The 19,063-nt window shown below is 26.3% G+C and overlaps 3 protein-coding genes across 3 annotated transcripts; 2 read left to right on the top strand and 1 right to left on the bottom strand.

Annotated features, from left to right (window-relative positions):
* Positions 1-5,483: 5,483 nt before the first annotated feature.
* LOC136080103 (uncharacterized) lies at positions 5,484-7,293 on the bottom strand. The gene is made up of 3 exons (XM_065796711.1): positions 6,251-7,293; positions 5,576-6,166; positions 5,484-5,505 (listed from the first exon to the last, which is right to left on the bottom strand). Exons 1-3 carry the CDS (start codon positions 7,291-7,293, stop codon positions 5,484-5,486), a joined length of 1,656 nt encoding a protein of 551 aa, XP_065652783.1.
* A 1,408-nt stretch (positions 7,294-8,701) lies between these two features.
* LOC136080104 (uncharacterized) lies at positions 8,702-10,971 on the top strand. The gene is made up of 3 exons (XM_065796712.1): positions 8,702-8,715; positions 8,789-10,569; positions 10,650-10,971. The coding sequence occupies exons 1-2, from the start codon at positions 8,702-8,704 to the stop codon at positions 10,029-10,031; spliced, it is 1,257 nt and encodes a 418-aa protein (XP_065652784.1). The 3' UTR covers positions 10,032-10,569; positions 10,650-10,971.
* A 1,075-nt stretch (positions 10,972-12,046) lies between these two features.
* Positions 12,047-14,581, top strand: LOC136079943 (uncharacterized). Its single transcript, XM_065796610.1, has 6 exons — positions 12,047-12,488; positions 12,580-12,661; positions 13,152-13,273; positions 13,734-13,818; positions 14,089-14,238; positions 14,306-14,581. Exons 1-6 carry the CDS (start codon positions 12,427-12,429, stop codon positions 14,579-14,581), a joined length of 777 nt encoding a protein of 258 aa, XP_065652682.1. The 5' UTR covers positions 12,047-12,426.
* Positions 14,582-19,063: the final 4,482 nt, after the last annotated feature.

A 19,063-nucleotide genomic window follows, 5' to 3' on the forward strand; every position in this document is an offset into this window, starting at 1 on the left:
TAATATATTGACATTGATAATAATTTGCATATATAAGTCATCAAGAGACTTGCATTCCGGGCTGACAATATATATATATATATATATATATATATATATATATATATATATATATATATATATATATATATATATATATATATATATATATATATATATATATATACATATATATATATTGTCAAATAGATGATAACCTATATTTATTTTTTAGACACAATCTATACAAACACCAACGCATATAAAATTACATTATATTATATAAATAAATGTATGAATAAATTTTTTTTCAGATGTAAACATTATTAAATTTATTGTTTGCTAATATATAGCAGGAACTATCATTAAAGCCAACAAGAAAAGCTGCGATTTCTGGAACATAAAAAATAGATATATATTCTGGGAACAAAAGAATCAGACAATAAAATAACTAGATTAATATTAGGACTTGAAGTTAAGTTAATAGTTTATACAGACAACTTGCAAGTTCATTTGCACCTCTTCCAGCCCTCGATTCATTTTAAAGTGCACAATAATATTTGTTATTCAATGAACACAGGCCACAATTTTACTTTCCTATATAATCTAAAGCATGCACATAAAGAAAAACATTTGAAGAAAATATAAACATTTTGAGAAAAAATTGGTACACTATTTTTTGACATATGTTTTGACATAAGTTATTATTATATTAAATTTTACAATCGTGACATTTTTTATAACATCCATGTTATAAAAAATGCTCTAAAAAATTGCTTCTATTATTCATTAGTAGTAAAAAATTATATTTAGGTAAAAAGTGTATTTTTATTTATTTGAAATGTACTAAATAGAAATTATAGATTTTTGATATGCTTATCAATTTTTATATAATATGATTTTAATATTGTTTTATATATATATAAAACAATATTAAAAACATACAATAAAAAAATTACATTTAAAAAAATTATACTAAAAATAATTATACTACTAAAAAGTAATTGGTTTGCACTTAAAGTAGCACCTCCCTCATTATGCAAAGGTTAACTATAAATTAGGTGAGTGTACTTTCGCTTGGTCTTCAAACTCAGAGGACAAAGGAGTAACAATGGTCAATTTTGTCGCTTGGATTTAAAAAAATATAGTTTTTGTTACCGAGCTGCTGATATGAGAAACAATATGACCTCGGAAGCTGTAAATGCAAACAATATTTTAACATTTAAAAATAAAATGAAATAATTTGATTCCAACAAATACTTATTTTTAAAAGAACAACTATTTGTTTCTTTATAATTTTGTTGTTGGTTTTGTAGTAACATTTTATTTTATTTTATTTATTTTTATTTACTTATAGGCACGCTGTTAGTGTCCATCTTTTTATGGGCCTTCGTATCCTTTAGAACATGTTTTTGGTGTTCTAATAAATATCAATCACTCAATCAATAAAAATTGTCATATTTTTTTCTCTGAATACAATTCAACTTAAAATTTAAAAATATAAAATTTAAAAATAAGTAATCATGTAAAGAGTGCTTTTTAACAAAAAGTTGAAAAATAAAAGAGAATAGGATAAAAATTCAAAATAAAATAGAATTTAAGACTATTACGCGATAATCAAGCAACTGTTTTTTAAAGATACTTTTAAAAGTTTTAATTGAAATTTTAGTTTTACTATTATTTAGGAGAAATGAGTTCCACAAATGAAGCCCTCGGTAAGTTATTGAGAATTCGGATTGTTTTAACAAAGTTTTTCGTACCTGATAATTAATCAATGAAAGCTTTGTTTGATATGTATGATCTATAATAAAGAAAAGGTCTTCAAAAGAATTAAGCAATTAATTCGAAAGAATTAAGCAATTAAGAATTTAATCTAAACACGAATAAAAGAATGCTATAAATATTTATTTGATAAACATTTAGCGCTCTAAGCTTTCTTAGCAGTGCATTGGCACTGGTGTATTTATTAGCATCAAATAAAAGGCAGCTTGCTTGTTTATATTTTTTTAAGATGCACGTAAAAACATATCTGAGAATTTAACACAGAATGTCGGTTGGACATTTTGTTGGATTCTGGTTGGACAAATGTTGCAGCTTGATTTTTTCTATTGAAATATCCGGGAGTTTTAAGGGCATTTAAAAGGTTTAGAAAAGAGAGTATATTTGATTTTAGTTGTGTTCAGAGAGAGTTTGTTGGCTTTAAACCATTCATTTAGGTTGTCAAGTTCATGATTCATAGTGGTAAAGATTATCTAAATATTAGAGTGAGAAAATATGCAAAATTGAGCTTGTTTATCTTTGCAAATAGGTTTTTTTAGAAAGTTGTTATTACGTAGTTTATATTTGGTGTGGGGTTTATTTTTGTAAGGATTTAATAAAACATTGGGGGATATATGTTCTTTACATTTAGACATGAAATATAAAACATCAAATACATTTAGTTGATAAACATTTAAAGCGCCCATTTCTTTAAAAAACAGTTCAGAGTACGAAAAACATTTTTTAAGATTTATTACGCGAGCTGCGTGTTTCTGATGTTATCGACACGCAGAAACTCTGCGTATTTCTGATTCCGATAAAGAAATTTTAGTTTATTTTTATGTGTACTTCCCCATAAAATATTTGCATAATTTATATGCCAATGAATAAAAAAGTAGAAAAATTGTGTTAATTGGTTTTTGTTTAAAATACCTCTAGGTTTGTATATAATTTCAATGCTTCTTGCAACTTCATTAGAAAAAATATTGATGAGTGAATAAATTGTTTTTGGTTGGAGATATAAATTTTGAACCAACTTAGAGTTAATTAGGTATGAATTAGGTATAAAAAAATAACCGGAAGAACAGAAATAGATCAATAATTTGTTATATTAGTTGGATTTCCTGTTTTAAAGATAGGAATTACTTTGCTATTTTCAGAGAGCTGGGAAAGAACCTTGTTTAATGGATGTTTTAAAGATTTTGTAAAGAATATCTTTCATGACATCATAAGAGACAATAATTTCCATTTATATGGTCAGGTCTTACTGTTTTATTTCTTCCTTTTTTATTTCGATCTAAAAGCAAATTTCTCAAGCGTTAGTAAAATTCAAAGAATTGGTTGTGATCTGATAATTTGTAATTTATTAAAAGGATTTTGTTTGATTAATTTGTTCCTATTGCGGAAAAAAAATTGTTTAATTCAGTCGCAGTTTCATTAGTATCATAAACTATTTTATTTCCAACTTTTAGTGCAAGTGACAGAGAGGTTGAAATTACTTTTTGCTTTCCTGTAATTTCTTTCATATATTCCCAGACACGTTTTAAGTATATTTGTGCTGCGTTAGAAATTTAGAAAAATAATTTTTTCAGCAATTTTTGAGGAGTTTTTCAAAATAAATTTTGTAGTTTTTGTACTTTTGTTTAAGTTTTTCGGATTTCGTTTTTAAGTATTTATTATACAACGTTTGTTTTAGTTTTGAAGATTTTTTTAGCCCCGTAGTTTTCCAAGCAGATAATATTTATGTTGTTACAACTATTAAATAATTCGATTGTCGACTAAATTGACTATTAACTTTTCTTAAGTCGACTTAAAGTCGATTTAGGCGAAATATGGTAATAATTAAGTTTTTTGAAATAAATTGTCATAAAATTATAAATTAATTTATTTTCGCTTTTAATTTTTTAACATCATATCATTTAAATGTTAATAGAGCAAAACGATATGAGAGAACGGCCGCTACACTGTATCGGAAAAAGGTGTTAATGTATAAAAAAAAAGGTGTTAGCGTAAAAAGTGTTGATAAAACGAACGCGGACACCTATATAGGTGTTCGTGTTCATGAAATATGTGTTGAATACAAAAAATTGCGAACTGTTTTGGAAATAGGTGTTAGCGTTTAAAAAAAAAGGTGTTGGCGTGAAAAGGTGTCGAATTCGACACCTTTTCAACATATGATAAAAAAATATGCATACAAAAATTTTTTTAGTGCCAGTGAAAAGTTATCTGGAATAGTATCTTTGTCATTTGGCGCGAAAAATATTTATAATGGCTTTTCCTTGTGTAAAGTGTTCATTTAGTTGCAAATCTGTTGGTAATTTGCAATCTCACTACAATCGAATCCATTATGGACAAAAGTACTTTAACTTTTCATTATTTAAACAAAATATATATACACACACATATAATATATATTTACATATATACATACATATATATATATATATATATATATATATATATATATATATATATATATATAATATATATATATATATATATATATATATATATATATATATATATATATATATATATATATATATATATATATATATATATATATATACAGGCCCGGATTAAGGTCTACAGTGCCCATAGGCTGTAAAAAATTTGGTGCCCCCAATTATAATTTTTTTTTTACATAATTCTCTACTCGATACTTGAATAAATAATAAAACTTTATTTTAGGTTTATTAGCCACATCAATATGTACATGTATATAATGCCTATGTGAAAACAAATAAAAACATAAAATTAAAATTAAACAAAATATATTTTAGATATATAAAAATATAAAATAATCATATTACAAAAAGTAACAAACCATTATTTTATACTTTTCTTTTTCTTGCTGTTTGATGGGCAAATGTGTTAATAGTATCATTAAAATCTAATTTTTCAACCAATTCTGCTTCAATGCTAAATATTGCTAATGCATTCAGTCTTTCCTCCTTCATGGTTGACCTCAAGTAGGATTTTACTCTTTTAAGTACAGAAAAAGCTCTTTCGCCTGAGCAGTTTGAAACTGCTGTACTAAGGTACATATGCATAACTACTTCTAAATTTGGAAACATACACTCTAATTCTTTGGTCTTGATGTACTTATACATAGAGAGAACAGATTTTACATTTTTATCCGTGGAAATTAATTTTGAAAAAAGAATACACTCATCTATAAGTAAGCTTGAGTTTTCAACATCATCAATAAAATATTTTGCCAAAGTTTCACATGGGTTCCTTATAATAATAGAACTCGGTGTTTTATACAATGTGGGTATACACCCATAAATATCTGATATTTTTTCATAAGCTTGTCTTCTTGAACTAAGTTGATATTTAAGAGTATCAATGATCACATAATATACATTTCTAATAAAATCTATTTTCCCTGTGATTTCTGTGAGAGGTTGAGATCTTGATTCATCAGCCATAGCCTAAAAAAAAAATAGTTTTTAATGCTGTTAATGTTTATGACTTTTTTCAAATTATTTTATGTGTATTTTAAAATTAATAAGTTAAACATACCTTTCTCTTTTTTTTTCTCTTGGAATCTTTGGCATACTCCGAACAATCAGTAATTTCTACAGCCTTATTTTCAAAAACATCAAAATCATCTCTGATCTGTACCAAGTAATTTTCAAGGCCATTATATAGGTCTAATACTGTATGAAGATCAATGTCAGTTGATTGTAAGTTTTTATTTGTAGCATTAAAACTAAAATCATGTTAAACTTTATATTAATTTATTTATCTATTAAGCTAACCCTAATAAAATAAAATAAATGAAAGCATAATTTATTATTTAAAAATAATTAATTTATAGAGTGAAAAATACCTGTTTAATATTGAATTCCATATGCATATCATTAAACCAGTTTCTAAAGTTTTTAATCTTGCAAGCAACCCATTAGCTTCTAAATTATATACAGCTTTTTCTTTCTGATTATCAACTATACTATGCAAAGCTTCAATTATAAATGCATAAGAATTAAATAAAGCATGGCAAGCATCAAAACGAGCACTCCAGCGAGTTACTGATAAATTTTTTACACTAAGATTTTTCTTCAAATATGTTTTTAAAATGTCCCAACGTGCAGTAGAACTAGAAAAAAAATTGTATAGTTCCTGGAGAAGCATAAAAAATGAAGTAGCAGAATTACAACTTTCTGCTGCACACGTTCCGACCAAGTTAAGAGAATGTGCAGAACATGGTACATACTCTGCAAATGAATTAAAACTTTTAATTCTTGACTGCAATCCAGAATATTGACCTGACATATTTCTGGCATTGTCGTAGCTCTGGCCACGACAATTTTCAATTGGTATATTGTGTGAATTAAGAAAATCCATTACAACATTGCTCATTTCTTCAGATTTATGACCACTGTTTGGAATGAATATTAAAAATCTTTCTGCAGGTACACCACTAGGTAAAACATATCTTAATACAATAACAAGTTGATCGACGTTTGCAATATCAGGTGTAGAATCAACAATTAAAGAATAATACTAGGCTGCTTTTAATTCTTTTAATATAATTTTAATTATATCATTCTTCATCAAAAGTAAAAGTTCTTCATAGATTGTGGATGATAAATAAGACGGAGTTCCTTTCCCTCTATTCCCATATTTTTCTATATGTTGAGCAATAAAAGGGTCAAATTTAGCAAGTAACTCTAACGTTCCCAAAAAGTTCCCATTGTTAATTTTGTTAAATTGTTCATTATCACCTCTGAATGATAAACCTTTTGCACCGAGAAATTTAATTACTTCAACAATTCGATGAAGAACAGCTTTCCAGTAATTCATTTCATCAGTCACTTGTGTTGCCAATTGAGTGTCAATTCTACCTACATCACTTTGTAATGTAATAAAACTTAATGTATTATTTTTATGTGCCAAAGAATTTTCGTGCCTGGAAATAAGTAAATGTCCATTTTTCCAATCATTAAATCCAGTATCTCCCAGTTGAGTACTGCATCCAAATAATTTGCATGAAGCACAAAATAATTTAAATTTTGAAATTGAATAAACAAGCCATTTCCGTGAAACATTTTCTCCGTTTTTTCGATTTTTTGTAAAGATTGATTTACTACAATAACGATCATAATCAGAATAAGATCGTTTTGATGAGGTAAAATCTGCATCAATGTTCTGATCATATCCAAATTTTGCAATATAATTACGACATATATTACTATTTGTCCAATCTGCTGGATCTTTAAAATTATTTGTATTATTCTGCGTAAGAGGATTAGGAATGACATTTAGCTCAGATTTTTCTGATTCCTGATTTACATCAACAACTGATTGATCTGAAGAAGACGCAGTACATTGAATAGAAGTAGAAGTAGTAGAACAATTATTAGTAATAATTATAACATTTGAAGATTCTAGTTTATTATCTTCAACACAACTAGGGGTAATGTTATTTATTTGTTTGAAAAAATTATTTAACCTAGGCATTTTACTTAGTAAAATCACTTCTTTTTCTTTTTTAAAAATTACACGCTTTCTCGCTTGGGCTCCACTAATATGTCGTTTCTGATCCATTTTTACATAAATATCGAACACTAAACTATATATAAAACGCACTACTCGCACTAAAGTAAAACCTTTATAATTTAAATTTACAAGTTACAATAGTGTTAACAAAACATACCTACGATCAAACGGAGGAATTTTCGATGCACGTGACGCGTGTATACTAATACTATTTAATATTTTATAAAATCATTTAAAATATTTTAAATAAAAAAAATTTTTTAAAAAAATTTTAAAAAATTGGTAATAATTTGGTTAAAATATTATAAATAATTTTTTACCAAATTTTTGACCATCGGCGGCGAGCTACGACAAATATAAATAAGTAAACGCACTGGCATTGTCTGCCGTCTGCGGCTCCACATACGTTATCGGTGTGCGACCGGTTCTACGGAAAAATAACAATCTAAAAATAAAACGAGGTTTAGAAGACCGCACGACAAAACGCATTGATTATTACTATTTCAAATTTCCGATATTATTTAAATAAAAATAACATCAGGATAGTATTGTGCTTATTGTCAATAATTATTTTACAGATTGTACAATTTTTCTAGTTTAAAAAAAAAAAAAAAAGGATAGTATGTAGTGCCCGTGCCCCTAAATCCGTGGTTGTGTAGGCTGAAGCCTACACTGCTTACGCCTTAATCCGGGCCTGTATATATATATATATATATATATATATATATATATATATATATATATATATATATATCAAGGAGGTTTAATAACAGGAGACGGCATAGTTTATATTTTATATAAAACGCGCTGAAGCCACTTTTGAAATTCAGTCGCCATCATGGTTAACCCAAAACATTGATATGTTTTGCGCGCAACTTTATATTTTATTAGAAGCTTTTGCTGAAATCAAATGAAAACATTGCAACAAATGATTAAATAATTAGGCAGTTATGATTTCTAGATTATATTTTTCTATAAAGAATTGTTTTCTAACTGATTATTTGTTTCAGTTCATTCCAAATATATGGAATACTGAAATCGACATTCAGATAGTCAATAAATTATTAGCGGATTACCATATATTTTTTATACAGTGTGAAGATCTTTAGGAATAAAAACAATTGTATGTGAGTTTTTTTAACTTATATCGAAGCATAAATTGAAAAAAATTAAATATACATATCTGTCTATCTTTCTTATCAAAAGTATTATATTATATCTCTTTCGATGATATAATATAATACTTTTGATATTATAAATAAATATATAATAAATATAAATTACATATATATATTTATATATATATATATATATATATATATATATATATATATATATATATATATATATATATATATATATATATATATATATATATATATATATATTATATATATTTCAGCTGTCAAACATTTAAATAATAACTTTTAAATTTTTATGTGTGTGTTATATAGACATGTTATATTATGTGTGTGTTATATGTTTAATAAATATATTTGATTTATATAACTTAAAAACTCTTTAACACATGTAATTTTTTTAGAATACCGTGTTATCTTTGTTCTGTTGAATTTGTAAACTACATTGTTGCAAAAAATCATGTTTATAGAAGGCATCAAGATGAACTGAAACATATAACTACACAGATTCAGATTGAGTCCGCTATTCAATTGGATTTGCCAATTTGTAATAGTATAAGATTATCTGATAAATATGCAGACCAGTCAACTGATATATTTGACATGTTTGATGAAATGAAAAGGTTTTTTATGATAACGATGAATTATCATTTAGTTTCTGAAAAAACTTCTAAAAAGTTACTGCACGGTGATTCAGTTAAAGCTATATTGGGTGATGTTTGTAGATCGTTTGAAAGTTTTTTGCAACAGACTGGCATATCAGTTCACAACCCATATGCACAATGTTTCCTGTATAAACTTCAAAGTGACAACAGCATTGATTTATGTTTATCACATTGTATGAGCCCAGATAAATTTGATGCTTATTTAGGTGGATTGGGTCATGTAAAAGCAGTGAAAGTTACTGTTGGCGCGGATTTTTTTTATCATGTACCTCTTGGAGAAAACCTAAAAAGTATTCTGAAAGGTCAAACAATTTTGCACCCAGATTCTTTATCTTTTTCAAAATCAAGCTACTTTCAAAGTTCTATACTACCATTTTCAGATCCAAACAAAACAGTATACATTGGTTTGTATTCAGATGAGTTAGAAGTATGTAACCCATTAGGCACCAGCAGGGGTATACATAAAATATTAGCAATTTATTTTTCTATTTTAAATCAAAAGAACAATGCATCTAAAATGGGCAATTATCATTTAGCTTCATTGTCTAATTTTAAAGTGGTTAAAAAAATTACACTCTATGAGTTTTGCCAGCCAATTATTGATGACTTGTTCAACTTATTATTTAATACATTTTGTGTAAATGATGAAGAGTATCATGTAATTGCATGTTTTATGGCTGCTGACAATTTAACAGCTCATCCACTTTTTGGTTTGCAATCACATTTTCATAGTGGATACATATGTAGACATTGTTACTTCTGTGTTAGACAGGAAAACACAAATGTATTTCAAAGAACTCACGAATCTTACATTGTTGATAGTACAAAACAACAACATGGATGTCTGTATTTATCTCCGTTTTTACACTTACCATATGTATTTTTGCCTGCATTTTTTCCAAGTGATTTTATGCATGATTTTTTGGAAGGAATAAGCCATGTTGTAATTTCAACATTTTTGAATCAGTATATAATCAAGTGAAAACTAACATTGCTTGGTATGAATTTATTGCTAAGAGATCTAAAATTGCCAGTGAATTTAATATTGACATCAACTTATATGACATCAAAGCTGGCACTAACTGCTAGTGAGATGCTAACCATTTCATTATGTTTGCCATTGTTTCTTTTTGATAATTTTAATGACGAAGATGCACCTTATTGGGATATGATCATTATCCATTGTAATATTTTATTGATATTAAGCAGCCGTTGTAATGAACATATTGAATCATTGCATTTTCTGATTCCACAACTTGTTAACTATATCAAAACATTATTTAACGGCACTAGAGTAGCAGCAAAGCTCCATTTTATCACACATTATCCCGACCTTTCAAGCTACATGGGAACAATGAAAACTTTCTGCTGCATGCGTTTTGAACAACGACATCAGATTTTTAAAAAGCTAGCAAGAGTTTGTCAGCAATTCAAAAATCCTATATATTTATTTTCAAAAAGATTTCAAATGCATGAAACTTGTAGACGTCTTCTTGAAAGAAGTAATGAAATTGTTCCAGGTAAGCTGCAATCATAATAATTGATGAGCTACTTATTTGTTTATTTTCATGCAATATAATAAAAATGTTTTATTTTTCAGGCTCCATCTCATATGCAAAGATATCTCTTCATCATGCTCAAGAAGTACTTCTTGAACCGTTTGAACCAAATTTAAACACAATTTTTCATACAAAAACATTAACAGTCCAGGGAAAACAGTTGACAGTATCTTCTTATTTGATTCTAAGCGAAGAAAAAGCAGTTAAAATAAATTATTTGATGTCTATTAACAATGTTTGGTATGCAATGTGCCAAGAAACAGCAATATCATTTTTTCCTTTGGTTAACTCGTATGTTGTAGAGCATCATAAAAACTTATTTTCTTTACTTGACATTTTTTCTCTTAAATTAAGTTCATCTAAATCTGTTAAAATAAGAGAATAAGATTTTATTGTCCGATTATTTATCATATGAATATTTATTATGAGTTGTTATTTCTGCCTTTAGTGATTAATTTATTTTATTTAAAAACTAACAAAACTAGTTAAAACACAATAATACAGGGTTAAAATGGGACAGGGTTAAAAACTGAGACAAGTCTCATGTAGTAAAAATGTAAAATATATATATATATATATATATATATATATATATATATATATATTTTAGTAATTATAAAAAATTATTATTAATATAACATATTAAGTATGTATGTAAGTACATATTTCATATGTAAGGTATTTTGATATATAATCCCAATGAGTTATTTTTAGGGTACAGTATTTGAAACAGATAAACAGGGCCACTGAGAGCCAAGATTAAAAAACCCTGGCAAACTTCCCCGCACACCTCTGGTCCAGGTGGATCTGGTCCACCTCTGTTGACTGGGGCTGCATTTGATGACGATGATTAAGATGTTGATGATGATCATCATCATCAGCATCTTAATCATCGATGATGATCATCAGCAGCAGCATCTTAATCATTGATGATGATGATTATCATCATCATTGTTATCATCATCAAGCATACAGTTGATGATGATGATCATCATCATCATCTTAATCACTGTCATCATTATCATCTTCTCTGATACACACTATTAATATAATTACTACTCTCAAACTCTCTCTAAGATCATCGATTCTTTTCCAATCTTTTAAAGACATCATATATCCATCTGATCTACTTTGTTCTTTCCGGATAATTAATTAATTAACTATGAAATTAATTATGAAATTGTGAAATTAACTATGAAATTAATTAACTAAGGAATGTTTTTAGCCGGGGCCCTGGTCACTTATTACAGGTAGGTAGAGATGTAAGTTATATTAATGTGTTATATTAATGGTTATATATAATGATTATATATAATATAATGAATATATATTAAGTTATATTAATGTGTTATATTAATGATAGTTAATGATAATATATCTGATTTACTTTTAACTCTTTTTGCATTATATATTAACATCTACCTTTATTTGCAGATGCAATCAATTAATGTGCAAAAAGGGGATACAATCAAAGTTATTCTGTATACTTCGTATTCTGATTTGCTGTGAAAATGTGGCAATAAGTTGCAATGCTCGTCCAGCAATTTGCTACAATTGTATGATGGTTCTGGTGCAGAAATTGATGATGGAGAAACCCTAGATTTTTTAGTTACAAACAATAATTTGAAACTAGTTTTTTTGGAGCATCAAGTGACAAGGCAAATAATAACTGCATCAGAAGAAGTTAAGAGAGATGAAAGTATTTCTTCAAAACAATGGCCTGGTTTGAAATTTGAAATTCCAACAGATTCAATTGTGGAAGCAAGGCTTAAATGTGGTATACTTGATGCCAAATCAATAGTAGCAGATGGTCAATTTATGAACCACTGGGTTGGGCTCATTTTTCATAAAGTAATGGAATACATTGATCAACAAAATCCGTGTGTTTTTATTTGTATTATATTGATTTTTTATCTAAATTATGTTTAAACTCTAAGTTCTTACTGTAAATTGTTTTTATCAAAATTATAGATATATAAATGGAGTTCAATTAAATGAGCTGGTGATGGTTGTGCAAGAGAAGTACCCAGAGTTTAGAGCTATTCAATATTCAGTAAGTTAATTTGCGCTGTAGTGGTTGAATTAAATAAATTACATAATAATAATTTGTTGTTTAAAAATATTTTATCCTTGCATTAAAAATCTATATTAGCTATTATAAAAGATGTTTGTAATAGTTGTGTTATGACTTTTAAATAAATTGAGTAAATCTTGGATAAATTTAAATAACTAAATTATTTAGTTACTTAAATTTCAATTTATTTAAACATTCAAAATAAATTTAAAAAAATATATTTAATATATGATTTTTAATTTATTTTGAATGAAATTTTAATAAAATTATAAAGTAATTCTTAATAGTTTTTGATATTTTAATATCACATTTAAATAATAATGAAGCAAAACTATACAAAACCTGTTAAATCAATTGTTTGATTTTTCAAACTAACTTTTGACTAATTGACTTAATTGACTATATACGATATATATATATATATATATATATATATATATATATATAAAATAAATTTTTTTACTACTAGAAATGCTTCCACGAGAGAATTATTAACAGGTTTAAAAATTATAGAAGAAAAATGAATTGTGCTTCTGTCATTGAAAATCGAAAGAAATATGCAAAAGCTGCTATGACAAAGGCAATAAAAAGGTATTTTAACCTTTTTTTATGCTTAATTATTATGTTTATATCTTTGAGATGTTCCATAAACTATGTTTGATTATAAAAGTGTTCACACTCCTCCTTAAAAATCTTTAAAAATTTAAAACCTCCTCAAATATCCATAAAAAGAAAAATTGTCATTTCTCCTAAAATTCTCCTGCTTTTATTTTTGTTAATAATGACAAATATTAATAATTTTGTTTAATATATTAAAATAATATAATATTTATATATATATATATATATATATATATATATATATATATATATATATATATATATATATATATATATATATATATATATATATTATTTTCATAACGTAATATTAAAATATATATAATGATATTTCAGTAACCAATATGTAAAATATACATGTTAATATTTCAGTAAATATTTTGTTTTATAATGCGATCATATATTTATATTGTGTTCTAATCTATTTTAGAGCAGTAAGTGACAGCGATATCAGTCAACCTTTAAGACTTAAAAGCAATACAAATGAAGTATTAGAAGTTGCAAATGAGGCATATGTAAGTCTAGTTTACTATTCTCTCATCTAGATTGATACAAAAAATTTGTATTTAATCTAGTATAACCTGCTTCATGTTACTGTCAGACAGGGCATCTGGTTTAAAGCTTTAGTTAATGCCATTTATATCTCACTATGGAGAATCATCCAAACCACAAGTGAGGAAATATGGATGTTAACTTACAAAAAAAAAACTTTATATCTGCTTTGTAAATCAATATTTTTTTTGGTTGTACTAATGTTTATGATATATTTTAATCAAATATTTTAGCTTGTCACAGTTTCAAACAATGTTCAAACCTCACTTGAAGCAGAAGTTTTAATGGAAACAACTTTCATGCAACGGAATAATGCAAGAGAAACTGTTGGCTTTTCGACAGAGTTAGAGTTATTCAAGTCCTATTTTTTGTCAGCTGAAAATGTAAGAACCTTGTTTCTTCACTTAACATTATTTTTTACCTATTCATACAAAAATGATATTTTTCTAGGTATATAATGAAAGCAAGAGAATGCTACAAGTTTATGAATTGAATAAGAACTCGCCGTACAAGGATAATGGATTAGGCTTTGAAGGGGTTCAGGTTTTACTAAAAGATTCTCTTAGAAATATTTGTTTGAAATGGGGCCCTTTTTTAAAGAGATATTTATCTCTTCTTAATCTAGTAAAGATGGTAAACCCTACCATGGCTTCTTCTGAATCAAATTTAATTGGATTTCAATTTATTGTGGCTAGATGTCGTCAAAAAATGGGCAGAATTTACTGAAAAGGTTAGTTTAACTTTAAAGTTATAATTTTATTGAATTCAACCCCCTCCCTCCCCAAAGCCTAGGGAGCTACATTTTTAAGTTGTTGGTACAAACCTCTCTCAACTCTTTAAATTCACAAGCTTTGAAGAAAAACACAAGCTTTAATGTACTACATGGAAAAACAAGTTAAACGTAGTACATCAAGCAGGGCCGGATTTACCAATAGGAATCTTTATGTTTATTTAGTTTTAGTTTTAGCCAAATTTTGGTATTTATGAGTAATAAGAGCCCAAATATCTTATTCTGCCTAGGGCCTCCTGGTATATAAATCCGGCCCTGACTACAAGTGGCGAAATGAGGGATCAAACAGGCTACCACTACATCATTTGAATATTTTTTTCAAAGTTTCTTTAATCATTTGAAATAAAATTGATAATAATAATAATAATAAAAATTTAGTTTAAAGTGATTGTTAAGCCTTGAAATCCCATTCCCATCATATAACTGTATGCACTTAGAAGTTGTTGTTTTTGATATATTATTTATATATTTTTAATATATAAGTTGTTTTTGAATACATATATTAAAAAAAGCTTTTATGAATTTTATTTTATTTTTTTGATTAACATTAAAAATAACTTATATTGATATATTTCATTTATTTAATTATAGAAAATGATTCGTCTTCAATACAAAAATGGAGATTTTGCAGTTAGATTTGATAAATTTTCTATTCCTTGTGCAAACTTAGTTGAAGTTCTTCTTGTCAGCACATCGCTAAGTGTGGCATTTAATTTAATACATTGCAGAAAACAAGAGGCAGTATTTGAAATCTTAGAAATAATGATGCAAATTAGAAAAATGAGTAACATTAAAATCGTAAAATCTATAATGTTACTTTTATAATGACTTTGTTGCAATGATTTAAATCTATTTTCGATTTGGTTTTATCTATAACGTATTGTAATTTGGTTTTAACATTTAAACTTTTAACATTATTTTGTTTTATAAATACACTTTCTTATTAAAAAATTGTTTGAAGTTTAATTTTTTTGTGTCATATTTGTCAAGTTAATAATAAAATATATTATAATATATATGCTGATTGTAATTGATTATAAGGCTTAAATTGTTAGTTCTAAATTAAAACTGATTTTAAGACTCTGATGATTAATAGAACTTTTAATCAAAATGAGTATGAGGTTCAAATGAGTATAACCAGTTGTGTATTAAAAGTTATATTAAATCATCAGAGCCTTAAAATCAGTTAATACATCATACAAATAATACTACTGATTGTAAGGCGTAAAAGAAAAATAACTAACAAAGAAATTAATAAAAAAAAGTGTTTTTAATTTTAATTAGCTGTAATTAAAAGTTATTTGCTAACCTTTGCCCACCAACTTATAGTATTTTATATTTAAAATAATGATACGAAAAAGTTTTGGAAAACTTTTCAGGAACCTATTTGATACATGCAGTATCAGATATTAAACATTGTATATAAATGTATAATGTAACTTTTCTTAATTTGTATGTTTATTGTTTTATGAAGATCTTATTTGTTCTCATGATTTTTGTTTTGTTTATTCAGGGGTATAATAAATATAAAACCACAATGAGTTGAACAAAAGATTGAAATTCCGACTAAAAATATTCAAGTGACAGAACTGTCTTTATTGAGAATTCTTTCTCGACATCTACAGATGAAAACCTGAAGATGATGACAAATTAATATTTCTTGGTTTTTCTTTTATAAAATAAACTAAAAATGAAATATGATAGAAATATTTCATTTTTAGTTTATTTTATAAAAGTAATAGTACTTATTATTATTATATTTTTTCAACGATAAATTATAAAAATATTTGCTCTTTTTTAGAGAATCGTCAAATGTCTGGAGAGTGGATGCTTTATTTTACCAATTCGATTCAGGTTCTGTTGGTCAACATGACAATCCGTTTAATTACGAAAAACTGGTGAATTCTCAGGCAGTCGAGTATATTTTAAAAAAAAATTTTAAAAACTTGAATTACAATTTTATTAAAAATTTATAAATTTGTTTTTTACTGATAATTTTTATTTGTTATAACATATGCTTGCATAGTCTTAATCTAAAGCAGTCAAATATATTTTCAAAGTTTCGAAACAAGACGAACATTATAAAATTTAGAATACTTTGTTAAAATAATTTTTTCCATTAATTTTTGTGTTTTTAAGTGATATATTTATCTGTTACACCATCAGTTTGTATAATTATAGCTTTAATATGTGTATATAATATCAATAATTTTTTTTCAAAAGTGTTGTCTGCTTATTTGGGTAGTCTTTTCAAAATACTTTAGTTTCGAAAGATCTTGTGAAAAGTATGCCAAGTATGAATGGAGTATGCACAAAAGATTAAGTGTCAGCTTAAAATCAGCGTCATAAACGCATTTTAATTGCGTCATCACTTTTATGGCTTAAATGTAACATGAACACCTTTTTTTTTGGAGCAACACCTTTTTAACGGCAACACTTATAGGTCTTAATGTGCACGAACACCTTTTTTTACATCAACACCTTTTTTTTGCATCAACACCTTTTTCCAGGAACACCTAATAGGTGTTCATATAGTATCACGCATCAACACCTTTTCTCTTTAACATCAACACCTTTTTCCGTTACAGTGTACGACAACTAGACAATTTATTCCAAGACACGAATGATTTAGGTACTGCCTTAAATACTTGCTATATATCAAAGATCTTATAATCATATTTACTTAATATTTTATTATTATTTGTATAATGTATTTTATGTAACTAAGAGCATTATCTTAACTGTACTTTATTATTAATTTATTTTTTCAATCAATGTTTTGTCTTTTTTTTTGTAGCTTTTTTCCACTATTTTTGAAGTCGTTGCAATAAAATTAGTTATTTTTTAAAAAATTATTACCCATTTGCAATTTTAAAAAAGCACAACAATTTTATTTACAATGTGATTATATAGCAAACATTTTAATTTTGGAGCTTCACATCTTAATTTTGCCCCAGGGCTCCAAGAAAACTGGAAGCGGCCCTGTTTTTATGAAAATCAAAAGCATCGAGTTTGCAAAAGAAAAAAAAATGAATGAAATACATAAAAAATTCTTTAATTAGGTATAATTGTTTTCCTTTTTTTATGCAGTTATTAAGATTAGTAACCAGACTAGTCTATGGATAGACTTACAACACAGACATAGACAATTCTGTATGTTGTAATGGACACAACAAATGTTTAATTTTTTGTCCTTGTTGTGTCTATCAAATTTTTGATGGTGTCCTAAGATTGCTCAGTTAAAAAATAATTTTCACTTCATAAGTCTACAAAGCATAATTTTTTGTCTATTTGGTGTCTATGATTTTGTCTAAATTTACTTGATTTCATAAAACCAGAAATATTGATTTTTGCCAATAAAATCTAAATTACCCAAAAAATCCCTTAGAAACAAAAAAACTCCTTGATCACATATTTTTAAAATAATTTTATTGAAGGTGATAAAGATTTTAGTGACTAAGGAAAATTTTTTAAATGATAAACTTACCTTCAACTTTTTTGAAGTAATCCCAAACTGGAGAGGGCATTTTAAAAATAAATTTTCACGCACATTCACTGAGAATTGAAAAACAACTGAACTGAGTAATTAATGAACTTCAATTGAGCACAAAATAGTCCATTTTGAGGTTTTTAAATAGACATTAACTTTTTAATCAACAGCACACGCTGGACAAAAAATTAAAAAATGAACTTCTGTTAGAAAAATTGTATTTTTAATTTTGTGCTCGTTTTCAGTTTTTGAAACGATGCTGCAGTGAAAATTTAATTACTCGTTATAAGTCCAAATTATAGATTAAATAGATCTTCTATACCTCATTAAAAAATCGAGATTGTTCATTTAGTGTCCGTTTTTAAAATGATTGTCTAGAAAGACAAACATTTTTTATAGACAATTCATTTTTGATAGTTGTAATTAAAATTGTTGCAATTAGTGCTTTGTCGAAGTCTATTTTTGTCCTTTTATAATAAGTCCATTAGAGATTGTCTGGTTGCTAATTAAGATGCTCCCAGAAGTCCTTACGGTCTTATTATAGAGCGCCGGAAAAAGAATAAATAATGCTAATATCCTATGAATTAGATAAAGCTTTAAAAAAGGAAGCACAAAATAATTTTATTTTATTTTTATTTATTTTTTATACCGTGTTAAATTTATACAATTGGTATGTTAATAACAAGAATTTTTTTTTTTTAATATTTTGCCGTTTAAAAATATTAGAGTAACCAAATATATTTTACAATTTTTACATTAGTAACGACAGGACTTCTAGAAGATCATAAGGATCTTGTCATAAAGCCCTTTAAAATATAAGGTTAATTTTTGATAAAAATACAATATCTGTAGTGAAATAATAATACACCTTTATGCAAAAACATTTAAAAACCAAGATTAAATGTTAAAAAGCCAAGATAAAATGTTA

The sequence above is a fragment of the Hydra vulgaris genome, chromosome 05 (genome assembly GCF_038396675.1).
Source record: "Hydra vulgaris chromosome 05, alternate assembly HydraT2T_AEP".
NCBI lineage: Eukaryota > Metazoa > Cnidaria > Hydrozoa > Anthoathecata > Hydridae > Hydra > Hydra vulgaris.

What these genes read in the sequence shown, in the direction of transcription:
- LOC136080103 (XM_065796711.1), bottom strand. Translation starts at nt 7,293, where the DNA reads ATGGATCAGAAACGACATATTAGTGGAGCCCAAGCGAGAAAGCGTGTA. An exon ending in AAAGAATTAAAAGCAGCCTA is followed by an intron (nt 6,167 to 6,250) that starts GTATTATTCTTT and finishes TGTTTTACCTAG; the next exon opens with TGGTGTACCTGCAGAAAGAT. An exon ending in TGGAATTCAATATTAAACAG is followed by an intron (nt 5,506 to 5,575) that starts GTATTTTTCACT and finishes TTATTTTATTAG; the next exon opens with GGTTAGCTTAATAGATAAAT.
- LOC136079943 (XM_065796610.1), top strand. Translation starts at nt 12,427, where the DNA reads ATGAACCACTGGGTTGGGCTCATTTTTCATAAAGTAATGGAATACATT. An exon ending in TTAGAGCTATTCAATATTCA is followed by an intron (nt 12,662 to 13,151) that starts GTAAGTTAATTT and finishes TTTTACTACTAG; the next exon opens with AAATGCTTCCACGAGAGAAT. An exon ending in AAGTTGCAAATGAGGCATAT is followed by an intron (nt 13,819 to 14,088) that starts GTAAGTCTAGTT and finishes CAAATATTTTAG; the next exon opens with CTTGTCACAGTTTCAAACAA.